Source organism: Gorilla gorilla, chromosome X (assembly GCF_029281585.2).
Source record: "Gorilla gorilla gorilla isolate KB3781 chromosome X, NHGRI_mGorGor1-v2.1_pri, whole genome shotgun sequence".
NCBI classification, from domain to species: domain Eukaryota; kingdom Metazoa; phylum Chordata; class Mammalia; order Primates; family Hominidae; genus Gorilla; species Gorilla gorilla.
Window position 1 is genome coordinate 30096810 of NC_073247.2, and position 27497 is coordinate 30124306.

The 27497-nt window shown below is 43.1% G+C and overlaps 1 protein-coding gene across 10 annotated transcripts in view; it reads right to left on the bottom strand.

The window, feature by feature from the left end:
• SH3KBP1 (SH3 domain containing kinase binding protein 1) overlaps positions 1-27497 on the bottom strand; it is a 354705-nt gene that overhangs the window by 85268 nt on the left and 241940 nt on the right. For all 10 annotated transcript variants that reach the window (XM_055376721.2, XM_055376717.2, XM_055376718.2 and 7 more), the window contains one exon: positions 16175-16269. In XM_055376721.2, the coding sequence (XP_055232696.1) occupies positions 16175-16269 (95 nt within the window). The remainder of the gene's footprint in view (positions 1-16174; positions 16270-27497) is intronic.

Genomic DNA, 27497 nt, shown 5'->3' on the forward strand with positions numbered 1-27497 from the left:
CTCTCAGAATTTTCTACATCCCCATAAATCAGTTACTAAAGGAGGCTCAGCCACATATCATGGTTTATAAGGCAAGAAGAAAAAACGAGGACTACACTGACTACTATTCAGTGTCAGAAGCAATGCCTGGCAGACCAAAATTAAAGAGAGATGCCTGAGGAGACAGTCCTAGGGACGAGCTTACTCAAGAAAACACTACATTCCAAATGCCAACATCACAGGATAACTAAGGCTTAGGCAGTCATTTACTTTTTTTTTTTTTTTTTAGACGGGGCCTCACTCTGTTGCCCAGGCTGGAGTGCAGTGGCATTCCAAAGTAGAGCCACTGTTGAACATCTTTATACAGAAGGATAAATACATCATGGCTCACTGCAGCCTTGACCTCTCAGGCTCAAGCAATCCTTCCACTCAGCCTCTCGAGCAGCCAAGACTACAGGCATACTCCATCATGCATGGCTAATTTTTTAATTTTTTGTAGAGTCAGGGTCTTGCCATGTTGCCCAGGCTAGTCTCAAATTCCTAAACTCAAGTGATCTGCCCGCCTCGGCCCTCCAAAGTGCTGGGATTACAGGTGTGAGCCACCGCGCCTGACTGGCAGTCACTCACTCTTTTGTAATACAACGAAGTCATGACCCAGAGTTGAACTACTTACAAAAAATCCTGGCTTCTTAGCAGGCAACAATTTACAGGCTTTGCTATACTAACTTTTGCTTTTTTCTTTTTACATACTACATAACTAGTAACAAGAAACTGGGTGGATAACACACAAAAAACAGTAAACACATTTCCTCTTGGGGATGCCAATATTAACTGAAGCAGGTATCAATGCCTGAAAACTGTACTCAGAAACACCCCTATGTCTTCTCCAAGCCACCTCACATTTTCCTGCTTCTTCACAGATCTAGTCATTTGTGATTATATTATCTCAACAGTTGTTGAGCAACTGTGCATGCTGTTGTTCAAAGACTGGATTTTGTTATCTTCCCTGAAAGAGTGTTGAGTTCTGCTATGGTAGGCAGGTTACTTGCAGGTCAGCTTGACTGGTCAAGGCTTGGGTTTTTAGGCTTTGTTACAATGGGTCTAGGGTAGTGCTGTTCCTGTGGCTGGCTTTTCTGGGTTCTCAACTGGATGCCAGAAGTTCTCAACATGAGGATAGCACCTCGTGTTTTTCTACTCTGCTTAGCTAGAACTCTAACATCTCCCATTACTGGTGATCTCTGGGATATCCACTCAGCTCACAGCCCCTCCAAGTTCTTATTTTCTGCCAGGCCTCGTAGAGTCTTGCCCTACTGGTGCCTGGCTTAGTATTTGGCCAAATCATCTAGATCTATACATTTCTGACACTCTTTCCTTATGTAGCTCATTCTTTTGCAGTTCCCTGCCCTGAAAATTTGAGCCACCCCAGCAGTCCTGAATTACAACTTGTTTCCTCTATCCAATAAATGAGTGTGCTGCTCTTTGTTTGGGCTCCACTGCCCTGTGCTGCAATTTAGAAAGTGCCTCTAGGCAAAAAGCCAGGGTTGATGTAAAACTCACTTTTATGCTTCCCTTGTCTCCAGGATCACATTCTTGTGATATGTATTGTCCAATGCCTAAAAACAGCCACTTTGTATGTTTTGGCCAATGTTAGAGTTGTCTATGACAGGAAGGTAAGTCTAATTACCCTTTACTCTTATAATAGCCGCAACCCCAAGTTATATATTCCCTCAAAAAAGATTGTTTCTTCAATTAGACTGGACTTTTTCATTCTAGATATAATAGAACTTTCAGCTCTATCTTTAAAAGTCTGAGCTATTTCAAGGTCTAATTCCCAAAAGAAGTCCTAGAAAAAGAATGTGTGAAATGAAGACACATACAAGGGTTTTTAATTATCCTGGAGTTTCCTTTGCCAGTCATATGTTCCTTTCTCTAACAAGGAAGGTGAAGTATTCCCTAAGGTAGAGCCATTGTTGAACATCTTTATACAGAAGGATAAATACATGCAGTAAGTTAGTGCCACCTAGCTTTTTTCAGATAATGGCGCACACATAAAATAGTAGTATTTTTATGACATACTGCTGGAGGCCAAAGGTTGTTGAAGGCCATCAGCCCAGAGGGGTGATTCCGGCCAGCTAAGGCCCTTCCCATCCACCCTGGAGAGCTGAAGAAATCACTACCCTACCCTCACAGCACATAGGTGAGGAAATGCTACAGAAGTAACCTTTGAGTTCAGATGTCATTAAGAAATGAGGGGAAAAAACAAAAACAAAAACAAAAAAACCTTAAACCAAATCTCAGTCCCTAGTAAGAGAACAGGACTTCCACAGGTGTTCAGTGTCACGAAGGCAGGAATCAGGAAGGCCCATGGGTATTTTCATAGAAGACAACCAAGGGCAGAAGCCCTAAAGGCCTCTGTGTGGTCAGCCTGTTTTTCCTCTTAGAAAAAGATGTTTCTAGGGCTAGGCGCAGTGGCTCACGTCTATAATCTAAGCACTTTGGGACGCCAAGGTGGGCGGATCACAAGGTCAGGAGTTCACGACCAGCCTGACCAACATGGTGAATCCCCGTCTCTACTAAAAATACAAAAATTAGCCGGGCGTGGTGGCACACACATGTAATCCCAGCTACTCAGAAGGCTGAGGTAGGAGAATCGCTTGAACCCAGGAGGTGGAGGTTGCAGTGAGCCGAGATTGTGCCACTGTACTCCAGCCTGGGTGACAGACTGCGAGACTCTTTCTCAAAAAAAAAAAAAAAAAAAAAGTTTCTATCTGGAGCCTCTTCAGAGAACAGCACCCAACAGATGCTGCCATGCTGGCCCAACTCCAGGGTGACCATTCATATTTGGTACTTCCTAGAATTGTGGAACATGGCTATATAGTTTGTATACAAAAAATATACCAGAATTATTTATTGATTTCATAATTTCCTTTGCAACATATGCAATCTAAAGTCTTCTAAAAAATGTTTATGCTTTAGCCTTTTTTCTAATTGTGGAATGAAAGAATTTCTACTCCCATAAGTCCACTTCAAGGGTCAGTAATTGGCTGGGTGCAGTGGTTCACGCCTGTAATCCCAGCACTTTGGGAGGCTGAGGTGAGCGGATCGCTTGAGTCTAGGAGTTTGAGACCAACCTGGACAACATGGCAAAACCCCATCTCTACAAAAAATTAGCCAGATGTGGTGGTATGCCTGTAGTCCCACCTACTTGGGAAGCTGAGGTAGGAGGATCACCTGAGCCCAGAAGGTCAAGGCTGCAGTGAGCTGCGATCACACCACCACACTCCAGCCTGGGTGACAAGAGTGAGACCCTGTCTTAAAAAACAAACAACAACAAAAAAAAATCGGGCAGGAGCGGTGACTCACGCCTGTAATCCCAGCACTTTGGGAGGCCGAGGAGGGCAGATCACCTGAGGTCAGGAGTTTGAGACCAGCCTGGCCAACATGGCAAAACCCCATCCCTACTAAAAATACAAAAATTATCTGGATGTGGTAGTGGGCACCTGTAATCCCAGCTACTCGGGAGGCCGAGGCAGGAGAATTGCTTGAACCCAGGAGGCGGAGGTTGCAGTAAGCCAAGATCGTGCCACTGCACTCCAGCCTGGGCAACAGAGCCAGACTCTGTCTCAAAACAAAACAAAACGAAACAAAACAAAAACCAAAAAACAGTAATCATGTGAAAAGGAGATCCTTATATAGACAGGACCTTCCCAATGTCCTCGTAAGCTGGCTTTAAGTATTCCGAGAGACGTTAACTATATATAAGGGCATGTGAACAAGTCATACACAAAATCCAAATTATTAAGCTAGCACTTTTACATTTTTTTCCTGTCCATTTAAATATAATCAAGTATGTGGTTGGGTGCAGTGGCTCACACCTGAAATCCCAACACTTCGGGAGGCCAAGGTGGGCAGATCACTTGAGCTCAGGAGTTTGAGACTAGCCTGGCCAACATAAGCCCCAGCTCCACTAAAAATACAAAAATTAGCCGGGTGTGGTGGCGCATGCCTATAATCCCAGCTATTTGAAAAGCTGAGGCACGAGAATCACTTGAACCCAGGAGGCAGAAGTTGCAGTGAGACGAGATGGTGCCACTGTACTCCAGCCTGGGCGACAGAGTGAGACTTTGTCTCAAAAAAAATAAATAAATACAATTAAAAAAATATAAATAGATATAATCAAGAATGTAAACTTATGTAACAACATTTTCACAGAAACTTCTCATTTTGTGGGAAAGTTGCTAGGGACCTTGCTAGGTCATTTACATTGAGATGACCACTTAATCTGAAATCTTAAAAGCTGTTTCTAATGGCACCTTCAGCTCATCCATAGCACATTGCTGAATATATAGTCTACTCCTCCAGGATGAGCATCCTATAGCTGAGTTTTTACCTTCATTTATGGTTTAGACAACTGCATTGACTCTGCATCCAAATACATGCTTTTCTTCCATTAAAAGGATGGTAGATATGAGAGAAAATCATTTTGCTTCACAAGTAGACAGTGGCGTTCATAAAGCATTTTTTATTATTATGTTTTAAGAGATTTTCTTAGCTCCTGCACCAATTCTAAGAGATACAAAGAGAGCTTTAAAAAAGGAGAAGGTGGTATTCTTCATTCCACAGATAAGGACTGGGAAGGAACAGGAGGTGAAGGGCATAGACATGATCATTTTGAAGGTCAAGAACATTGAAGCCAGCTGCAGCGACTATTAGTAAATTCCTATCTTCCACTTCCATTCTTCACCAGACAAATCCACACTTCTTTTAAGAAATTCTTCTACTAGGAAAACATATTTCTTAGCCTGAAAACTTGTTTGGTGGCTTTTAATCTATACTTAGCTGATTTAGCTTCTAGGCCTGTGCAGCGAGTAAAAAACACAATTCCAAAGTCAAATCCAGGCCCTCGGGCTGCTCAGCTGAGTCCAGAACAGACCACTGGAGTATGGCTCTGTCTGTCTGCCACCACAGGGGAGAAAGGGCACGGGGCAAGGAAAGGCTCCAATGTGAAAGATCCATGTATTACAAGAGGTATTCCCAGGAAGACTCAGAATGAAACCAAGGTCCTTCAAATCCACGCAATTACGTAGCAGGCACTTACTTACTGAACACTGGGGCTTAGATGGCCTTGTAGGAAAAATAGACTAGCCAATAACATTCTCTCAAGAGTGACTTTGCAGAGCAAAAGTTTTTAATTTTGCTGAAGTTCAATTTGGCAAGTTTTTTCTTTTATGGATTGTGTTTTTGGTATCATGTCTAACAACTCTTTTCTCCAGTGTTTCATACATAACTTTTGATGTTTTATGTTTTACATGTAGATCTATGGTCCATTTTGAGTTAAATTTGTATAATAGGTTCAGGTTGGTGTTTTTTTTTTTTTTCTGCCTATGGGTGTCCAACTGTGCCAATACCATTTCTTTTCTTTTCTTTTTTTTTTGAGACGGAATCTTGCTCTGTTGCCCAGGCTGGAGTGCAGTGGCGCGATCTTGGCTCACTGCAAGCTCCGCCTTCTGGGTTCACGCCATTCTCCTGCCTCAGCCTTCCTAGTAGCTGGGACTACAGGCGCCCGCCACCACACCTGGCTAATTTTTTTTTTTTTTTTTGTATTTTTAGTAGAGACAGGGTTTCACCGTGTTGGCCAGGATGGTCTCGATCTCCTGACCTCGTGATCTGCCCGTCTCGGCTTCCCAAAGTGCTGGGATTACAGGCGTGAGCCACCATGCCCGGTCGCCAACACCATTTCTTGAAAAGATTATCCTCTCTTAAACTGTCTTTGTATCTTTGTTGAAAATTAATTGGCTGGATTTTTTTATGAGTCTATTTCCAGATATTCTATTTCAAGGGCCAGCAAACTACAGCCCATGGGCCAAGTCTAGCCTGCCACCTATTTCTCTATGGTCCACAAACTAAGAATACTTTTTACATTTTTGAATGGTTTTTAAAAATCAAAAGAAGAAGAATATTTCAAGAAATGTGAAAATTATATGACATTCAAATCTAAGTGTCCATAAATAAAGTTTCATTGGAACTCTGCTACACCCATTCATTTACCTCTATGGCTGCTTTTGCTCTAAAATGGCAGAGTTGAGTAATTGTGACACAGACTGCACGACCCACAAAGCCTGAAATATTTACTCCCTGGCCCTTTGCAGAAGTTTGCCAAACCCTGGTCTAGGATATGAGGATCCTTATACGCATCCATGCAGAACCTCAGGGACTCTCTCAATGCCACTATAAAAAAAATACTGTAAAGACAGAAGCTTTAAATAAAAACACTGAAAGCCCTGAGGAAGGCAGAAAAAGAATGCATTTAATAGTTGGCTACCATTTCCAGCTAGAAATAAAATATAAAAACCTTAATCAAAACTATTTTTAAAAGGACACATTTTACTGCACTATACAGGTAACTATTAAATGAGGAAATTTTAAGCCTAAAAGGCATTTATTTTAATGACTTTTTTTCTTAAAGATCTCCATGAGTCATAAACTAAGAAAAAATATTTGTAGTATGAAGATGACAGGTTAATGTCATGAATATAAGGTATTTTTATAAAAATCAATTGGAAATGATGCATAAAATGTTCAAGCTCAGTAATCATTTTTTAAAATGCAGAATTAGCAGAGCCCAAATCACATTAGCAGAGATTAAAAAGAATGATAATATCCAGGGATGACAAGAATAGGGAAATATATTTGCATGCACTCCTGTGAGGAGACTAAATTGGCACAATCTTTCAGGATGTATCCTCAATATGCCCTCAAAATGCATCAATACAGTATTACACTGAGCAATTTATCATCAGGAAATAGTAACTGCTAACATTCATGTAGCAGCTATTAGGACCCAGGCTTTCTAAACGCTTTACCTACTTCATCTCATTTAATCTTCACAACACCAGGATGTAGGTACTATTATTACTCTCATTTCACAGATGTGAAAACTGATGCACACAGAGATGAGTAACCTGCCAAGGTATCACAGCTAGAAGGAAGTGGCAGAAATGCACACAAAGACTGTTGAACAGGGTGATGACTATGTGCAACATGGTCTAACACAAAGAAAAACTGGAAACAAGCTAAGCATAAAAGAGGATTGTCGAGGGCCAGGCCGAGTGGCTCACGCCTGTAATCCCAGCACTTTGGGAGGCCAAGGCAGGCGGATCACTTAAGGTCAGGAGTTCGAGACCAGCCTGGCCAACATGGTGAAACCCCATCTCTACTAAAAATACAAAAATTAGCTGGGTGTGGTGGCACAGGCCTGTAGTCCCAGCTAATCAGTAGGCTGAGGCACGAGAATCGCTTGAACCCAGGAGGCAGAGGTGGCAGTGAGCCGAGATCATGCCACTGCACTCAAGCCTCGGCAAAAGAGTGACACTCTGACTCAAAAAAAAAAAAAAAAAAGAGGATTTTGGTACTCTCTCCATACATTAGGATTCAGGATGCTAAGGAATCATTTACCCATGCTGCCAAGGATAATCATGATGTATTTTGGACAAAGAGGGTTATTATAAAATAGTGTATATAATATGATCCTATTTTTATTTTAAACTGTAATTATGTGCACATATGGAAAAAGTCTGAAAGAATAATTGCTAAAATATTAAGAGGTATGTGAAGGTGGTAAGGTCACCGGTAATTTTGATTTTTCTTTGTATTTATTTGTCTGTTTTTCTCATTTTTTTTCCAAGAGTAAGTGTTATTTATACAATTTTAAAGTATTACTTAAAAGTGTATCCCCGCCAGGCGTGGTGGCTTATGCCTGTAATCCCAGCACTTTGGGAGGCCCAGGCGGGCAGATCACCCGAGGTCAGGAGTTCAAGACCAGCCTGGCCAACATGGTGAAACCCCGTCTCTACAAAAATACAAAAATTAGCCAGGCATGATGGCAGTTGCCTGTAATCCCAGCTACTCGGAGGCTGAGGCGGGAGAATCACTTGAATCCGGCAGGCGGAGGTTGCAGTGAGCCAAGATCACGCCATTGCACTCCAGCCTGGGTGACAGAGCGAGACTCCATCTCAAAAAACAAACAAACAAAAAAGTGTATCCCATGCCACTTTCATCTCAGAAACCGTGTATTTTAATAAAATGCAAATATGAATGCAAAGCGCTCTGAGATACTGAACAAGACAGGTTACACAACTGTAATACATTACTTTCATCCTAAGAAAAGCTAAAATAAATAATGAAAAGGAACTTCAGGGGAAGTACTGACCTTAATTTCAGGACAGTTCAATATACCAAGAAAGAACATTCAGTTACCAGGCATTTGTCTTTTCATCTTCTTCTAATAACTTATCACAGCAATAACTATGATTTAACCTTTAAAGAAAATATTGTGTGTGTAAAGACAGAGTCTCTCACTATGTTGCCCAAGCTGGTCTCAAACTCCTTGGCTCAAGCAATCCTTCTACCTCAGCCTCCCCAAAGTGTTGGGATTACAGGTGTGAGCCACTACACCCAGCCCTGTGATTTAACCTTTATGTTTCCAAAGCACTTTTAGATACAACATGTCATTTAAGCCTCAGAACACCCCTAACAGAGTAATACAAAGGGTGGAGATAGAAACAGAAAAAAAAGGGGAGTTTCTCTAATTCCTTAAGATACCTACAGATTTTTTTTTCTGTGTGTTGCAGAGAGGAAAAAAAGTATTCCAAGATGGGGGATTACTGATGTCCTACCACTTTAGCACAACATTCTGCAGAGATATGACAATTAGGTTGAACAAACACAGGATCTCTTTAGATAGTTTTATATAATTTGTGTAGGCATATGCACCTGGGAATTTACAGCAGCTGCAAGCTCATCTGTCCATGATACAAAGGAAAAATCTATAATAATGACCATCAAAATGTTGGGGTGGCCTTTCAACAACTGTCTACTGGTAAACTAAAATGATATTTTCTCCCACCCCAAGCCCTATGTTTACCATCCTCATGTAATTTAAAACTATGTCTGTGTGATGGTAATGATTCTTCTCACTGGTCCCAGTGTCCTGGCTACTTATAAAAGGAAGACAAAACAGCAACAAATTATACTCCTTTGGGTTTTAAATGCTCTGAGGAGGAGATATATTGTGACTATTGTCTAGAATAAGGACATAAGCAGTCTAACAAGATAAGCCATGCTGCAAGAAACACATTCTATGACATAAATGACTCATTTGCTCAACACTGACATTTTCCAAATGTCTGTAAACCCAGATGATCCCAGACCTATGCTTAACTTCTTCATTCACTCATAAAACATGTCTGTCTAATGGGTCTGTCAGCATGTCATCATCTTCAGGGTGACACCTGCTAATTTACTCCTCACCCTTGGAACCACATTTAATCCTACCATTTGAGCTCTGCTAAAAGCTTCAGCAGTTCAGAGAGAAAGGGTCAGGGCCAGCAATCGATTTAGCTGATCGGCTTTCTTCCTACCAAGCTAAGGATCTTGCTTGAGATTCCTAAGGCTGCTTCTCTTTGTGAAGGCAACCTTATTTTTCTGTGGGGTGGGAAGCAAGGAAGTCTGAAAACATTTTTCTCATGAATACATGTTTTAGTTCATTAATGAATTAATGGGAGGGAGGCAGGAAGGGGAAATAAACATTATAAACATTAGAACAAAAAAAATAACAGAGTTGATCATAGAATGTCTTAGGAAGGACCTCAGGACTCCCGCCTGCCTTTCCCCCACCCCCCCCCCACCCCCCGACAGCGAGTGGAAAGCTAAGTGGCAACCCGGCTAGGAAGAAAAGAGGAAGGCAAAATACTCTGGGCATGGGAAGAAACTGGAAGAAAGCAGTTGGGGAGGCGGGCCTCAGGCACAAAAAGAACCAATGTCAACCCTGAGCTGAACTCATCATTCCCTCTGCATGGACCATCATTTCACTCTTTGAGAGGTGGCAGTGGACTCCTACAGTCATGGATGAACCAGAAACCACCACAGTGATGTCCTGACCCTAACAGATCGGAAACATAGATTTCAAAACGCGAGCATCAGCAACAAAGGATGGGTGATGGCATGGTAATACTGTTTTTCTGCTAAGTAACAATGATAATGTCATTACCTTACAAAGGAAACTCCACAGACACTTGCCCTGGATATCCAGTAACAATGAGGACTCTCAATGAGTAGACAAGAGTCACCTCTGGAAGTGACTCAGCCCCACAGGAAACACGAACTCCACCCGCAGTTACCACCTTGCCCAGCCCCCAAGTTCCAAGAGCACTTGGCCCAGGGTCAGCAGACGCCTCTGACCTGGCTCTGCCACTGACTTGCTGGGAGTCCCTCGGGAAAGCTGCTTCAGCACTCTGGGCCTCTGCTCCTCCTTTGTAATCTGCAGAGAACACGCATGGTCCCACCTAATTCCCGGGGTTGCTGTGAAGATGAGGGGAAATGCTGAGCTCCGGGGAGACTCCTGAGGAAAGGGGAATGGTGATGATGGTCCCGGGCTCTCGCTGCCAGTGGTTCAGAATCCTGTGCTGGGAAGCTGTGGTCCTGGAGAAAGATCTAGCTATCATTAAGTTAATTAAATGTTCAACAGTTGTCTGGGACAGGAGGGAGGAAAACATATTGAGGTAGAGATGAAAAGGAGCGGTTCTAACTGTGCCCTCACAGCATGTCTAGCTCCAAATACTTGGGGTCCCTACAAAGAAGCAAAATTCCTGGTTTGAATTTTTGGCTTACCATTGTATTCCAGCATTTTGCACAGCTCCTGGCACGCCATAAATATTCTTCAATGTATGAATGAATGAATGAATGAGTGAACGAATATTGTGAGGGGAAGAGGACAGGGTGCAAATTAAAATTGTTGTCAATAATCTTCAGTGGATAATCCTCATGGTCCAAGGAAAGATGACTGTACTACTGTGCTGGGGATGCCACTAACTGTCTTTAGCTAATATTCTGGGTCCCCTCTTTTTTTGTGGTTTGGGGGACAGGGTCTCACTCTGTCCCCTAGGCCTGAGTGCAGTGGCACAATTATGGCTCACTGCAGCCTCAACCTCCTGGGCTCAGGCAACCCTCCCGCCTCAGCCTCCCGAGTAGCTGGAACTATAGGAACACAACACCACACCTGGCTAATTTTTGTATTTTTTGGTGAAGATGGGGTTTCACCATGTTGTTCAGGCTGGTCTCAAACTCCCAGGCTCAAGTGATCCTCCCGTCTCAGCCACTCAAACTGCTAGGATTAGAGACGGGAGCCACTGAGCCCGGCCTGGGTCCCCTCTTTCTCTAGGGTGTGTCTATCAGTTTCCTTCCATGAACATTAATGCTAGCTAATATTGCCTCCGTTCCCTTCCCTCCATCTCTACGAGTCCACGATTTTGACCAATAACGTTAGCTTTCTAAGCGTTCATCTTGATGTCATCAAATAGGCTTAAAACAATGAAGACACGGGGGTTGGGTATGCTTAAGGGTCAAAGACACAACTACCCAAGGAAGCCTGTTTGATAAGAAACACCTAAAGGTCCTTGTTTACAATAGGGTCACAGAGGAAGCCTTTCCTCCTAGGTTAGTGGGAGCTGTGAGGAATGGCTGTTGCTCTGAGGCCAGGAGGCTGTTGGCCAAGAGTGGGAACATGGCCACTCTCCACAGCTGGGCTCATTCTGCCCCAAGCGGCAGCGGCCACAGCGTGGGACACCTTCCAATGGCCATCTCACCCTTGCAGCTGAGCCCTGGCATAGCTCCTGCCAAGCTGCCCTCAGCCGTTCTCCAGGAAGCTTCTCCAGTTGGGATGAGACCCAGAAGCTTCGGAACCTTTTCAAACACACTCTGAGCACAAATCAGGAAGGCAGGGATGGAGGTGGCAGGAACACAGACGGGGGAGTTATTTCTGAGTGACTGGAAATAAAAGCTAAACACAGGTGTGTTCTGCACGAGTGGAAATGTTCCTAAATTCACAAGAATTCTTTATAAATAAACTAGAAAACAAACCATTCAGGTTGCCACATTTCCTCCTGGCTTCCAGGGACATACAGAAATAGTTTGGGTCTTTGCACATTATTTCAGGAACTGCAGAGGGCTTATACACACCCACTAAAGGTGTCTGACTCATTTTCTAGAAAGCCACATGAACTGACAATCTGGGGCTAAAAATGAGGGCAAAGCCTGCTCTGTGACTCCTGCTACAGCACAGAAAAGCAGGGCAAAGGGAAACCACCTTCACTGATACCAAAGTAAATGTCAGAGGAAGTCGGGGTCTATCAGGAACCTCTACGGCGAACACAGAATTTAGAGAACAGCAGTTCAGGTCTTTCACCTCAACTCCTACATCCAATAAATATGCGTATCAGAATGCATATTAAACAGATCATGGTGAAACCATTCATTTTATAATAGCAATAGTATACAGTCATCTCAATGAACTTCTGGGCGATTCCTAACTTAGAGGAAGAGTAACAATCTTCTATAATGTCAGCAGGGTTTTACAGGCTCCGACTCCATTCTTCCCACTTTCAGCAAGCAAAATATTTATGGCATGTTTTCTTTCCAAATTCTTGCTAAAATCTCCTCCACTGTGAATACTTAACTATTTTAGGTGGATTTTTCACCATTTTAACCTACTTAACGTCATGGCATTCCAGCCTCAGCAGCAAACTGGGCTCAGACACAAGAGCCCTTCCATTCCCACTTCCAGGGCCCAAGAAAGAGCAGCCAGGGTTGGGTGACAATTCCTAGAATTATGGGTGCCACTGACAGACTCCTCCCTGCCAGAGTAAATCCTCGCAGCAGCCCTGTGAGGTCAGCTTTATGGCCCTTGCTTTATGGCTGAGGAAACTCAGACTCAGAGGGGGTAAGCAACATGCCTGAAAAGACACAGCCAGGAACAGTGGAGCTGGGATTCAAACCCTGGTTCCGGGAGCTGGTAGCCTACATGGCACTTGTCATCTGAACACACCGCTTCCAGCAAACTGGAATGCTAGGTTAAGGCTGGCAGGCATTTTATGGAAATAAAAGTAAAAATCTGCACAAGCACAGGATAGCAAGAGATTTGATTTCCCAGCAGGTTGTATAAAAAAATAATAAAAGCAAAATGATAGAGCACAAAGGATTTTCTTAAGCAGCAAGCTCTAAAATGGGCCCAAGCAGCATGAGTTAAGACTGGCTGTGTGATTAGCTATCCAAAAAAACCCAGCAAACTGGAAGCCGGGTGCAGTGGCTAGGCCGGCTGCAGTGGCTCACGCCTGTAATCACAGCACTTTGAGAGGCTGAGGCGGGTGGATCACTTGAGGTCAGGAGTTCGAGACCAGCCTGAGCAACATGGTAAAACCCCGTCTCTACTAGAAATACAAAAATTAGCCAGGCATGATTTACTGTACAGGCACACACCTGTAATCCCAGCTACTCAGGAGGCTGAGGTGGGAGAACTGCACGAACCTGGGAGGTGGAAGTTGCAGTGAGCCGAGATCGCACGATTGCACTCCAGCCTGGGCGACAGAGTGAGACCCTCTCTCAAAAACAAAATAAAACAAAACAAACAAAAAATAGCAATGTGGGTAGGCAGAGGGCATCTTGGGCATCAGGAACATGGTCTGAGTCAAGTTAGTGAGGACACATAAGCATGAGGGGGATATACGGGGGGTACCTGCAGAACAGCCACATGGACCAAGGCCACCAAGACAGACTGAGGTCAGGACGGGTGAAGGAGTGCTAGGATCATCTATCTGGATTTTACAATAAAGAAAAAGAGAGTTGCTAAAGATTTTGATTGGTGCAGAAGGGTAAGTGAGCACAGCAGTGTTAGTTAGAGAATGACAAAAAGAAGGGGCTGAGGTGCTAGGGATGAAGTGGGTAGGGGACACTGGAGTGGGGGGAAACATCCCTCCATCCTTCACCACCCCAGGGCTCTCCTCCAGACTGGGTGCTATGGTGGGTGATAGAGAAAGAAGGATGGAGGAAGCCTGGTCCTTGCTCACCTGGCCTGGACAGATACAGAACAACTCAAGCCTGTGCTTAGCTCTGCAGGGCAGGAAGCGGCAGGGATAGAGAAAGGCTTGTGGGTGGGAGCAGGGTGGGACTAGGAGGACCAAGTGTCAAAATGGTGATATGAGAACTCTAGGCCTGAGGAGTTGGATCAATGTGAAAGTCAGGTCAACAGACCAAGTGTACAGCAGAGATGACAACATCATGTTTTGCAAATATAATATTAATAGCAGTGCGCTGCTTCAGTTTCTAAATTGCTTTCAAATACGTTAATCTATGAAATCAGAGAAATGGGATGTAACCTTCACGACACTCTTGAAAGCAGCCTGCCACATCTACCTGTTCATTTATCTGTACCATGTGGATGGGACTGATAGATACTCCCTTTCTGACTAAGGTCATTAGAAAAATCACATTAATTTTTATCAGACTGGATCTCAGGCTGGGAGGTTAGGAACAAAATCATCAAGATGAATGTGTTCTCATTATGATATGTATTCAAATGGAAGGACTGGAGTATAATATGTCAAAATAGAAACAGATGTGTGTCTTTTCTCAGACCTCATTAAATATTATTGACATACCAGGTTTTCAACTGAAAAGAGGCTCCCTCTCTTCCAAAGACAAAACAAAAACAGGCTAGTGAGTCCCCCCCTCCCTCCCACTGCAAAGAATAGCAGTTATTTAATTCTCTGGTTGCTTTATCATCAAGGGGGAAAAAAGCACTCTAGCCTTTTCCCAGTATTTCTAAAACCAAATTATCTGTGCTAATTATTACAGCATTCGTATTGTGCTTCACACCCATTTAACAACTTCCTTATTCCGCTTGTTTGGTTACAGGTCTGATTAAAAATAGGAAATGCACTGTGTGTCAGAAAGCAATCTGAAAGAGACAGAAAAGAATCACTTCTGCCTCATTTGCAGAAAACAACAAGGGAAGCATTCTTCCCCTCATTTCCTCCTGCCACGTTCAACACCTACAGAGACATACTGAAATAACTTCAGGGGAGAATACTTTACAGGTAAAAAGATGGACGAGTTCTTGGGTGATCTGCAAAACAGGGAATGATTTACTGTTCCAGAAAGCATTATATACTCCATACCACTGTTATATGGAGTCCATGAGAGGACCAGCTTTCTCCCTAAAACTCCTGACCTGTGGCAAGCTAGTTAACTTCTTGGGTCATTAGTTCCCTGGCATCTTTGGATTTGGCTCTTAAAACACGCAATCTCTAAAGCCATGTCTTAGAGGTAACCTCTTGATAACAAAGGTAAATCTTACTGATCACCTTATGGACAAGCCCTGGGGGAGGGGTAGGGCCAGGTGACACCACAGTCTCCACCCTCTCAGTAATGGCCACAGTCGGCGGGACCCTGGGCCTACTCCCACTCTATGCACCTGCAATCTCTTCCCCTTCCCTGCATCCTCCACCCTGCCAAGGCTTCCCAGCCCTGCGAGAGCGAGCGCAGGCAGCCACGATGATCTCCCAAGTCACACTTGTGCTAAGGGAACTGTGCTAAGTTCCCTGTCACTCCCCTGAATACAAGAATAAGATCACCATACACATCTTCAAGACCATTCAGCTTCTTACCATATTTGACCATCACAAAAATGCTGTTCTTCAGAGAAAAAGTCATATATTCTGGGTATTGCTTAAATAATATATCTTTCAACCACCTCCTTGGTGAGTACCATTGTGTGAAAGCACACAGAGTACACAGCCAAGGCCCTTGTTCAATTGCATCACTTCACACAGATTTTATAGCTCTCTGTTTATTTACAGGGCTCTGGCTCTAATAATAATAAAATCATTCAATCTTCTTAGCCCAAACAAGACAGGAAAAATTCTCTCAGGCACTCTACCTGTCTTTGATCTGAACAGCAAACATTCTTTAAGCGTTTTCTGCCTGTGAGGCATGACCAGCGTTTTAAAAAAACTCCTCCTCAGATACCTCAGGACACAGAGCTCTGCAGCCTGGCTGCTGTGGAGGGCAGGATCTCCAGCCGAGCAGGCTGCCTTTTGGGTTATTCCTTCTGGAACAGACTTTTCTGAAGGACCATGCAAATCTGCAGCTGGTCCTAAGGCAAACAAATCTATTCTTGTCTCAACGAATGCATTCACTTGGATGCTGGGCTTAGCTTGATCAAAAGGAAAGATACAAGATTCTTCCTCACAAGTTCAGGACTGAGAAAACCAAGCTTTCAAGCGCTGAAGCAAAAGCTTATACTGTCCAGTCAACACCCCAAAGCAGTTCGCGGTTTAGAAGGTAGGAGACAACCTTTGTTTACCTTATTGATGAGAGTGACTATATCTCCTTCTTTGATTGTCAATTCATCATCATTCTGTGCCTCATATGGAAATATTACTTTGCAGTAATCCTTGCCTATAAGAAAAACAGAAAACATAACCTTTAAAATGCTTTATCTAATGAGCTGGCCCAGGAGAAAATGATCTCTATCACATTAAGTTCAGGGAAAGGCACACTTAACAGGTAGCATATTACTGCTGCATGAAGAAAGGGTGACCCTCAGGAAATGACCCGAGAGTGCTCATTTTTGGCTCATGTATATTTATTGGCTTCCACTTTTTTTCCCCTTACAAATCATGTGACATCATGAGATGCCCCTGACTGCTTTGCTTTTCTCTGGCAGAAAGGTAAAAAGGTTTCCTTACTCAGGAAAACAGACATATACCATTTTATATACTCTTCAGGTGCATGCATAAACATATATAGTCTACAGAGGGCAAAAAAACCTTAAGTTTTGCCTCACTGCCTTTTCCCACACATTACTAAATTAGAAACAAGGTATTTATACATGTTACAAAGCTACCCAGGGTACATAAAACAATGAAAAGTTACCCCATTATGGTACGTCTTAAGAGACAAATGTCAATGTATTTCTATGTAAGCACATGCCAACCATAAACAGCCAACAAGTATTGACTGAACATTCTTTACACACATATGTGTGGGGGTAAGCTTGTTCAAATATGTCCCATGGCCTTTCTGTGGGAACCTCCCTATGCATAGATGGCTGTTCCTCAGCAAAGAGATGCAATAGCCCTCACCAAAGAGGGAAAAATACTAAGGCCACTAAAAATCGATTTAAGTATGTCCTGAATTACATGCTTTTGAAAGTCCATGTGCTGTTAAATCATCTCTATTTATCTGAAAGCACAAGTTACGAAGATAGTGAAAACATTTGTATTTCGGAAATGGAGACTTGGAAAACTAGGCCTTGATGATTCAGGACAGAAGGCAGAAAGAAAAATTCAAGAGAATTAGTATCTACTGGGACAGGCATCGATTATTCTGCATCAAAGTCAACAAACCTAATGGCTGTGAATGGCCTTAGATATTTCCCAAGCATCAGGCCCATTCCTGCAGACGGATCACAACCTAGAGCTATGTCTTAGAGGTAACCTCTTGATGACAATTATACTGTCCCTAGTGTAATTTATATTACTGAAATGTGTTTATTTATTTTGGTTAACATCCCAACAACCAGAGATTGTGACATATAAAATAAAAGCAATTAAGAAATCCATAATACAGATACACTGTGGTCTAGGGTTGGGATAGGACAGAGAAGAGAGGGAGGAAGGGGAAGGGGAAGGAGTGAAGGGAGGAGAGGCGGTATTCACTTTGCTTTTGTGCAGATGTTTTCATATTCTGTTACAATAGCTTGAAAATATTAGTTACATTCCCTGTCCTAGTGTTGGAAATCTTCCATCTTGGGTATTCTGGGCCTCTGATGGCTTTTGCCCCTTAACCTGTGCTGAGGGGCAATAGTTCTAAATCCCATCAATACCATATTCCTAAACCCATATAGTTACCAACGTTCTATCTCTCTTTACTTAGTAATAGCAAACCTCCCCAAATCTGAATTGGTCAAATGTTCTACAGAGACAGAAAAAGTTAAAACATGTTTAAATTGGATAATGACAGCTCCTCACCAATTTTCCTATTGACTGTGCTAGTGAAATATGACTGCCAACCTCAAAACTTACAACAACACAAACACAGTATCACTGAAGAACTGCACTACAGAGTCCTGGCTTTAAGAATAATTATTTGGATGGAAATCATGAAACAATTTTTACAAAGAATACAGAAACCCACAGCCAACAAAGAAAGAACAGGTCAAGTTTCTGTTCCCTTCAGTCAAAAAAAGTTAATTAAGTGTAATAGAGACTGTTGGTTAACATCCCAGCAGACATTCCCCACCCTCTTCCTAGTTCACAGAATCCTAATTTGTTCAGGCATTACATTCAGGAACATGGAACCCTCTCACAGCCCTGGGGATAAAGCAAAATATGTCCAGGCAAATAATGTTAATCTCACTCTCTTTTGTTGGTGACTGGTTTAGGGATGGGCAGGTGCTCTATTTGCAGCCAATGCTGAGAGGAAATCTGCTGGGGGTGGGAGAGGCTGTTAGATTTTGTTCCCTGGTGTGTGTGTGTGTGTGTGTGTGTGTGTGTGTGTGAGAGAGAGAGAGAGAGAGAGAGAGAGAGAGAGAGACAGAGGGAGAGAGAGAGAGAGAGACAGGGGGAAAGAGAGAGAGAGAGACGGAGAGACCGAGAGACACAGAGAGACACAGAGAGAGAGAGACATGGAGAGACAGAGAGAGAGAGACAGACAGACAGACACGGAGAGACAGACAGGCAGACTTGAGGAAGACAGTTGCCCCTGCCATTCTCCTTTTAACAGTTTTATCTTTGTTGGACGTCAGTACAGTGTTTGGTGCTCTTGAAATCATATTTCAACTGCAAGAGGAATGCCAAGAAAATCAGTGATAATTTGATGAGTTTAATAAATTTATACAGTTGTGTAACCATCACCATAATCCAGCTTTAGAACACTTCGACTGTGCAGCTATGCTGTTTTATGTGTAAGGCATTAGACACAGAATTATCTGGAAAGCACCACTGTTAGAGAAAAAGAGGAGATACTGGTGCCAGGGCTTGCTGCAGCATATCTCAGCCCTCTTTGCACCCCCCAAAACCGGACACAGAGCTCCCACTCAATGTTTCTTGATGATCTCCAAGTGACCCCTATAAAGTGGAGGAATACTTGGAGGGGCCACAAGGAGGAGGAGGAGAGGATGGTGGGCCAGAAGGCAGGATACTTGGGACTAGGTTGGGTTCCCAGCTGGGCTTTTGCAAGCACATGACCTGAGACAATCACACTACATCTCTGGATGACCTCAATGTCCTCAGGTGTAAAATCAGGGACCAGCTAAGGAGGGGAGAGAGGAGAGTCTGCTTAACTTCAGCAGGACACTTAGCAAATTTCAAGGTATTCCAGAGCTCAAATATAAAGGAACTAAAAAAGAGCTGTTCTGGTTGGGGAGTAGGGCTGTCCCATCTCCCACCCAGGTCCCCAAAGACATGTCAGTGAAGCTCTGAGGGCTCCAAGGGGCACACTGGGCTAGACCTGAGTTCCTGGGAGCTCTGACTTTGAGCTGTGACTTTTCATGACTCTAGTCACAGGCACTATCACCCAGAACTCCTGACCAAACCCGGCAACCATTAGCTTCACACACTTTAATTTATTATGACATATTTTAAAATAGGAATGTATTTTTATTGATGAGGCATTTGAGCCTGAATTCAGTAGTATTAGAAAATAAAAATATTTCTGGATAAAGAAAATGTGGTACATATACACCATGGAATACTATGCAGCCATAAAAAGGAATGAGATCATGTCCTTTGCAGGGACATGGATGAAGCTGGAAGCCATCATCCTCAGCAGACTGACACAGGGACAGAAAACCAAGCACCGCATGTTCTCACTCATAAGTGGGAGTTGAACATTGAGAATACATGGACGCAGAGAGGGGAACAACACATACCAGGGCCTGTTGGGGGGTGGGGGATGAGGGGAGGGAACTTAGAGGATGGGTCAACAGGTGCAGCAAACCACCATGGCACACATATACCTGTGTAACAAACCTGCACATTCTGCACATGTATCCCGTTTTTTTTTTTTTAGAAGAAAGAAAAAAAATACTATGTTGCATTGGATGTATCAGTGGCTCTAAGACACTCAAAATTGTTATCTGCAAAAAAATTATTAACTCTGAGTTTGTGGTTTTAATGTTAAAGTATATGGAACAAAGATGTTCCTGACTTCCACTTAAATATTTATTGGACCACCACCATGAAAAAGATATTGCCAATTTGGGGGACTGTAATATACAAGTAAGCCCAACCACCCCCTCCTGTCCCTGCATGGAAGTGACAGTCTAATTCTTGTAGAAAAGCAAGGGGAGGAGCATGGCAGAAAGAAAAAGACAAACCCATGCATACACATAAACTCACTATGATGGAATATTGTTGTGTTTCAGAGAAAGGCAAGATTACATTCAGGAGAAAGTTCTCAAAAGAGGAGGCATTTGATATGTCTTAAAAGAAGGGTATAATTCCACATCCTTTGGATGTGGGAAGATTATAAATTTTAAATGAGTATTGGACAGAGCTGGAGAAGAAGGGAATTAAATTAATTTTGAGAGGCAGGCATTTTCCATCTATTCATCAATTGGATGGATTTAATTAGAGATCAAATAGGAATGAATAGACACACACACATAGAGAGAGAGAGAAAAAAAATAAAGCATAATTTATCCAGCAATTTGAGATGATTTTGTCTTTTTTCTTTAGAAAGGTTAAAAATGACTAATGAATTAGCATAAGACTGAAATCCTAAATCAGTTCATAAGCCTTTTTTTGTCTTAGAGTCCTTTAAGAATCTGATAAAAAGCAATGACTCTTTCCAGAAAAAAAAGAACACAACACAACAAACCATACACACACACACACACACACACTCAAATGTGCAGAGAAAATGTGTACAATATCAGAAGGTTTGAGGACCCCAAAGCTGTTAGTTACCTAGTTCCCACATCAAGAGCCCCGGTACTAATTATTGGCTTTCAAATTTTAAGAAGCTTGCTCTATTAAAATCACCAAAATGTCCAGTCATGATTTACACCCTCCCCAAAAAACATTATTTCAATCTCTAAACTTTTAGAAATTTACATAATATTAAAAACAGACTGTTAAAGGAACTGAACTCACATGCCCACATCACATGACTGCCTGCAGCTAGTTTTATAATCTATTCAATAAAAACAAACCAACTTCAAACAAGCAAGCAAAAACCCTCTCAGCTTAAAAAAAAATAAAAGCAGAACCAACAGAATAAATATATCAGCAAGCTGAACATATACACAGAAGGAAATAACATTAAATCCAGGACAACTCTCTGAGTTCAGTTTTAGGGTATAAAGATCAAAACCCCATGTGTCATAGGCAGATTCTGGTAGGAAGACTTTCAGAGCTTTAAGCAGCATTTGGAAAGTACCAGGTCACACCTAAAACTGGAGTTTTCCTTTCCCTTGGGACAGTACAACAAAAGTATCAAGCGCAGGGATAATCTAGTTTCACCAACATCATAATCAGAAATTCTCTCGTTCAACTGACAAATATTATCTCAGACACTACTGGTTGGTAATCCCTCACTCAGAAGCCCTGGGGACAGGATTATTCAGATTTTAGAAAGGAAATATACTGCATATACCATATAATATGTAACATCCTCAGCTGGGGGCTGGGGCTGCACCCAACCATTAAAATTCTGCAGTAAATGGATGACTGGTCACTCCAAGTGGGAAAAATAAAGACTATGCGTAGGCATATGTCAGTCCAGAACAAGTTTTATCACCCAATGAGTAATAAAACATTTTAGTTTTCAGAGCTTTTTGTATTTTAGAATGGCACATAAGGGTGTGGACTTCTATCATGTTCCAGGAAAGAGAAATTAAGGTAAATAAGACACTATCTGCTCGAGGAGCTCAAGTAGCAGAAAAGGGTTTGCAAACATACAGTGTTGACCAGACAACAGTGAAGATAGGATGAGAGCCGTACATTTGGCTTAAAGTGTCAGAGTATCTGAAACGGGACAATCACTTCCCAAACAAGAGACTCAGGATCTTGTCAGAGAGGAAGAAAATGACAGTGGGCTTTGTACAATGTTCTAGGACACTGACCAGAGGAGTAGGATTGGGGTATGTTTCCCAATCAGTCATCCCTGATAAGAATTTTGTGGGGCACCTGTTCATTCTATTATCTTCCCAGACCTCTTCCCTGCAGATCTGAATCTTCAGATCTGAGGTGGGACCGGGAATCCATTTACTAAACACATACTCTGGTGATTCTCATCATCAGGGAAGCTTTAAAAACCTTAGTCTGGCCGGGCGCGGTGGCTCACGTCTGTAATCCCAGCACTTTGGGAGGCCGAGGCAGGCAGATCACGAGGTCAGGAGCTCGAGACCAGCTTGGTCAACATAGTGAAACCCCGTCTCTACTAAAAATACAAAAATTAGCCAGGCTTGGTGGTGAGTGCCTATAGTCCCAGCTACTCGGGAGGCTAAGGCAGAAGAATTGCTTAAACCAGGGAGGCAGTGGTTGCAATGAGCCGAGATTGCACCACTGCACTCCAGCCTAGGCAACACAGCAAAATTCCATCTCCCAAAAAAAAAAAAAAAAAAACAAAAGGCCGGGTACGGTGGCTCACACCTGTAATCCCAGCACTTTGGGAGGCCGAGGCAGGCGGATCACGAGGTCAAGAGATCGAGACCATCCTGGCTAACACGGTGAAACCCCGTCTCTACTAAAAATACAAAAAATTAGCCGGGCGCGGTGGCGGGCGTCTGTAGTCCCAGCTACTAGGGAGGCTGAGGCAGGAGAATGGTGTGAACCCAGGAGGCGGAGCTTGCAGTGAGCCAAGATCGCGCCACTGCAGTCCAGCCTGGGCGAAAGAGCAGACTCCGTCCCAAAAAAAAAAAAAAAAAGGCCTTAGTCTAGGTCAGTGGTTCTCAGGCTTGAGTGGGCATTGGCATCAGGTGGAGAGCTTGTAAAAATAGATCAACTGGGCCCCACCCCCAGGGGTTCTGATTCTGTAGGGCTGGTATTTGCATTTCTAACAAGTTCCTAGGTGATGCTCCTGCTGCTGCTAGTTCTGGGACCACGCTGTGAGAACCACTGGTCTAGTAATGGGTATTAGCAAATGTTCAATTCCAGGAAGGAGCAAAACAGTTGTGGGGACCTGGAGGGTGGACAAGTATGGTGGTAGCACTGGGGGTGGGTGTGCCATATGCTAGATTTAGACAGGAACTCCAGTTCTGGGTCAGATTCTGAGGATCTGGGGCTAGTGAGGAGTAGTGAAATACATACTAGGCTTGTCATCTATTCAGTAAATAACGACTGAGTGTCCACTGCATGCCAGGCAGCAGGGATGCCACAATGCCCTCGTGGGGCTTACTACAGTCTATACCAGCAGTTTGAAACTAGGGCTTCCCAGGAAATATTGGCAATACCTGGAGACAATTTTACTTATTAGAACTTGGCAGGGAATGGGGGTTGAGTGCTACTGGCATCTAGTGGGCAGAGGCCAGGGATGCTGCTAAACATTCTACAATGCACACAGAGGACAACGCCCACCAACAGACAATGATCCAGCCCAAATGTCAATACTGCTGAGGTGAAGAAGCCATGGTCTACATTTAAATTGAGACGGAGAAATGAAACGCGATGTGTCCGTCAGTATGTCTGTCAATGCCAACCCAGTGTCTTCCTTTATGAAGAAGCTGACCATAACTCCAAACAACCACCTTCGGTCTCGGATGCTGTTGGGAATTTGACTTTCAAATTATTTCACAAGTATGAATTATGACACCACTTAACCTCCTCTAAAAAGAGAAGTATATTTTAAAAAGAAGAAATGAAAATCTGACAAGCAAAGCCCTTCTTGTCTCTACAATGCAGCAGAGGCTGGATCACTGCTCCTCTCGATGGTACTTTCAGATGAGAAGCTCCTTGGAGAGTCTTTGGGAGAAAGAAAACCTACCAGGAAAACACAAAGGGAGTTAACCTTTTTCTCAAGAGGACTGTATTTGAAATGCAGATCTTAAGCCACATGGGTAGGCTGGGCACCCTCCTGGGAAGGCTCCCACTCTGAATCCAGACAGCAATGTCTGTATTGGGGAGCAAGTGATGAAAGGTGCTTCTTAGGAAGAGGTGGGTACTCCTGGGACATCAAGCATGAGGGGCTTCAGTACATGACAGGCATGGGAGGCACTAAAGGGGTGAATACGAAACATGCTGCAGCAAATTGGATGTGCCCAAATCCCCAGGCCCAAGAATGAGTGAGTTTGGGGGAGGATATGTGAGCAAAACCACTGAGTCTGAAAAAATAGGATCAGAGTTCCTGGGTATATATTATGAAGCTGAGGAAAACCCAACACAAGAGAGTTGACTCTTTTTTTTTTTTTTCCTATTTAAACATGTGGTGAGAAAGCAAAAATGAGCTGCACTGAGTAAGTAGCAATCTGCCCAGCCATTCTTGAGGCTGGGGCAACAGACACAGATAAGGCCACCTGCAAAGTGATCAGGAAACAGTGTTTCTCTCCCAAGCATATGCAGTAGTTGCAAAGTGTCCTTAACAACCCTCTTCTTGGAGTGCTCCTACTTTCTCACTCCCTGACAAAGTATGTGATTTTAGAGACAAACTACCAGAAACTTGGTTTTTAAAAAAATTATATCAGGAAGAATGAAACAGTCCACTCTTGCCTGAAGGCGCTAAGCCACTTGACCCAGAGAAGCAGTCTTCATTTCCAGCCCAAGCGCAGCGCCTCATGTAAGGGGTTTCTGGACACAGCACTACACATCTATCTTCACTTGGTAGCTGCCAAAGAAACAGGACCTGAGTCCACCTCACAGTCAAGACCTGATGCTGACCCCTTGCCATGCAGCCCTGCTTTGCCTTGAGCCTATCAAAACATAATTTCATTTACATTTCACTAAATTCCACCCCTTCTCAAAATCTGCAACGACTTTTTTTTTTTTTAATTTTGCTTTTGCTTGGTGTAACATCCACACGTCCCCCGGTGTGCAGTCTCCCTGGTCACAACGAGCCAATAAACCTGAATTCGTCAGACTACAGCCTTGTACCTGGTGGTCTTGAGGCAGAATAGGGTCTGGAGGCAGAGAACCTAAGGCCGATTCACGCTGACTTCCTAGAACTAAATCAAAAGGAAAATCCCAACTTTCCACACCTAAGTAACAAAAGGACCATAGGCTACTCCCTTTGCAAATCCCCCTCCTTTTCTGCGGGGCAGATGGAAAATTGAAAGTATCTCTGATTAGTTGCTTTCTGCAACCAATCAGATGTTTGCATAGAAGTGTAACTTTGCAGCTTCACTTCAGCCTCTGATTGGTTGCTTTCCACAACCAATCAGACTGACTGTGGGCCACCATATTATTTACATAGGGTGTGTACCAAGTAACCAATGGGAAACCTCTAGAGGGTATTTAAACCCCAGAAAATTCTGTAATTTGGCTGTTGAGCCCCTATGCTGCTGTCCACTCTGACCCTGTGGAGTGTACTTTCATTTTCAATAATCTCTGCTTTTGTTGCTTCACTCTTTCCTTGCTTTGTTTGTGCGTTTTGTCCAATTATTTGTTCAAGACGCCAAGAACCTGGACACCCTCCACTGGTAACAGTCTTAGGCCGATTGGGAGAGCAGTGGCTGGTAAGAAGAGAGGGTCTGGCAAGCCCCAAGGAACACCGGCAAGCCAAGGAACACCAGCAACCACTGCTAACCACTCAGACTCCAGAACATGCTCAAGTGTCTTACAGGAACAAGTGTGTTTTGTTTTGATTTTTTGTTTTGTTTTGTTTTTTCCCCTAGCAGAGAGCTCTGTAAGCTGGTGTTCTGAACATACTTTTGAAGGATGTTCCTTACCATTGTATTTCAAGTTTCATTATATGTGGTTTCCATATACAACTTTAAAAGCTAAATCTACTTGCTTCTGTAGAGATGCATTATGTGCTGTTTTCATATAGCGAATGGAACTGTTTTCCAAGCATAAAATTTCGTAAGCAAGTGTTTCAAACATATTTTTGGGAGATGTTTCTAGCATTGCATCTCATCGTGCGTGAGGGCTTTATACATAAATGTTTTAGAGCTAAATCTAAGCATACTTTTTAAGAGATACATTATGTGCTGTTTTCCTACAGTGAATGGAACTGTTTTCCATGCAGAGGGCTCTTAAAGTAGGTGTTTGGAACATACTTTTGAAAGATGTTTCTTACCATTGTGTTTAAGGTCTCATTGTGAGGGGCTTACATATACAGGTACATGTACACTTGGCAAACGGGACCAATGGCTAATAGCTTTTTAATTTTTATATATATTTTTGAGATAAGGTCTCACTCTGTCACCCAGACTGGAGTGCAGTGGCACAGTCGTGGCTCACCACAGCCTTGGACCTCCTGGGCTCAAGTGATCCTCCTGCCTCAGCCTCCCAAGGAGCTGGGACCACAGGCATGTGCCACCATGCACAACTAATTTTTTCTATTTTTTGTAGAGACAGGGTCTCACTGTGTTGTCCAGGCTGGCCTCAAGCTCCTGGGCTCAAGAGATCCTCCCGCCTCGGCCCCCACGAAGTGCTAGGATTACAGGCATGAGCCACCATGCATGGTGCTAACAGCTTTTAAAAAACTGTGCAGTCTACAGCCTGATAAATCATAAATCATTTATACTTCTCCATTTGCTCAACCACCACTTTTTATGTGCCCACTGAATCCATGGCACTTTTCTAGGCTGCATGGTGGGGATATCAAGTAGAAGATACAGCTTCAACCTAGAGGGACCAATGATCTAATGATAGCAACAAGGTTCCATTTGTTGCCATCACAGATGAGAACTCCTAAGAAGCAAGTCAATGAACAAAGGGATTGCAAAGGCGGTATGAGTGTCCAGTTAGGAAGTGAGATGAGGTTCAGCAGGGAAAACAGCCTTTGTCCTGCAGTCATAATTTATGCAGAAGCCTGATCTGCCCTTGTACAAATTCTGTCAAGGATTTTTCCCCCCAACCCACCTGTTCAACTGGTCTTCTGAATCTGTAAGACTGAACTATTTTTCAGAAAAATATTCAATAGCCCTTTGGGCTATTTTTCTATCCCACAGAGGCCACAAATCTGTATCAATTATAATAAGAAAGAGGGAAACTCCAGATGTGGTGAGCTGGAGGAACCTCAGGGCACTTCATTATGAATATTTAGACAGTTTTCCTCTTGTTATGAAAATTATGTCAATCTGTTCCCCAGCATGAGTTTCTGATGAATTTCAATATCATAAAAGCTTTTTTTTTTTTTTGAGAGGGTGGGGATGATAATGTTGTTTAACTAAATCCTGATCAGCTGAGTTTCACTTTCACTCAGAAAATACCAACTCATATCAACATTTTTAAAATCATCACAACTCTTAACCCTGATGTGAGCTAGTATTTTAGCATGCTAAGGAGACAGACATCTACGCAGGAAGGAGCTGCCCTCTTCTGCACTGCTGGGCAATTTTTGTTATAGTTTGTCTTCTGGCCAGAAGGAAGAGGGAAGGAGGTTGCTCAGATCCCAAGCTCAGGGTCATTTCTAATATGTAGTTGTTCAGTTACTCTGTGGCCTGTTACCTAAACATAGGTGTCATATCAAAATCCCGAAGCAGGGAAATGGTCCAAATGAAAGGGGCTTTTTAGGGGGCTTCT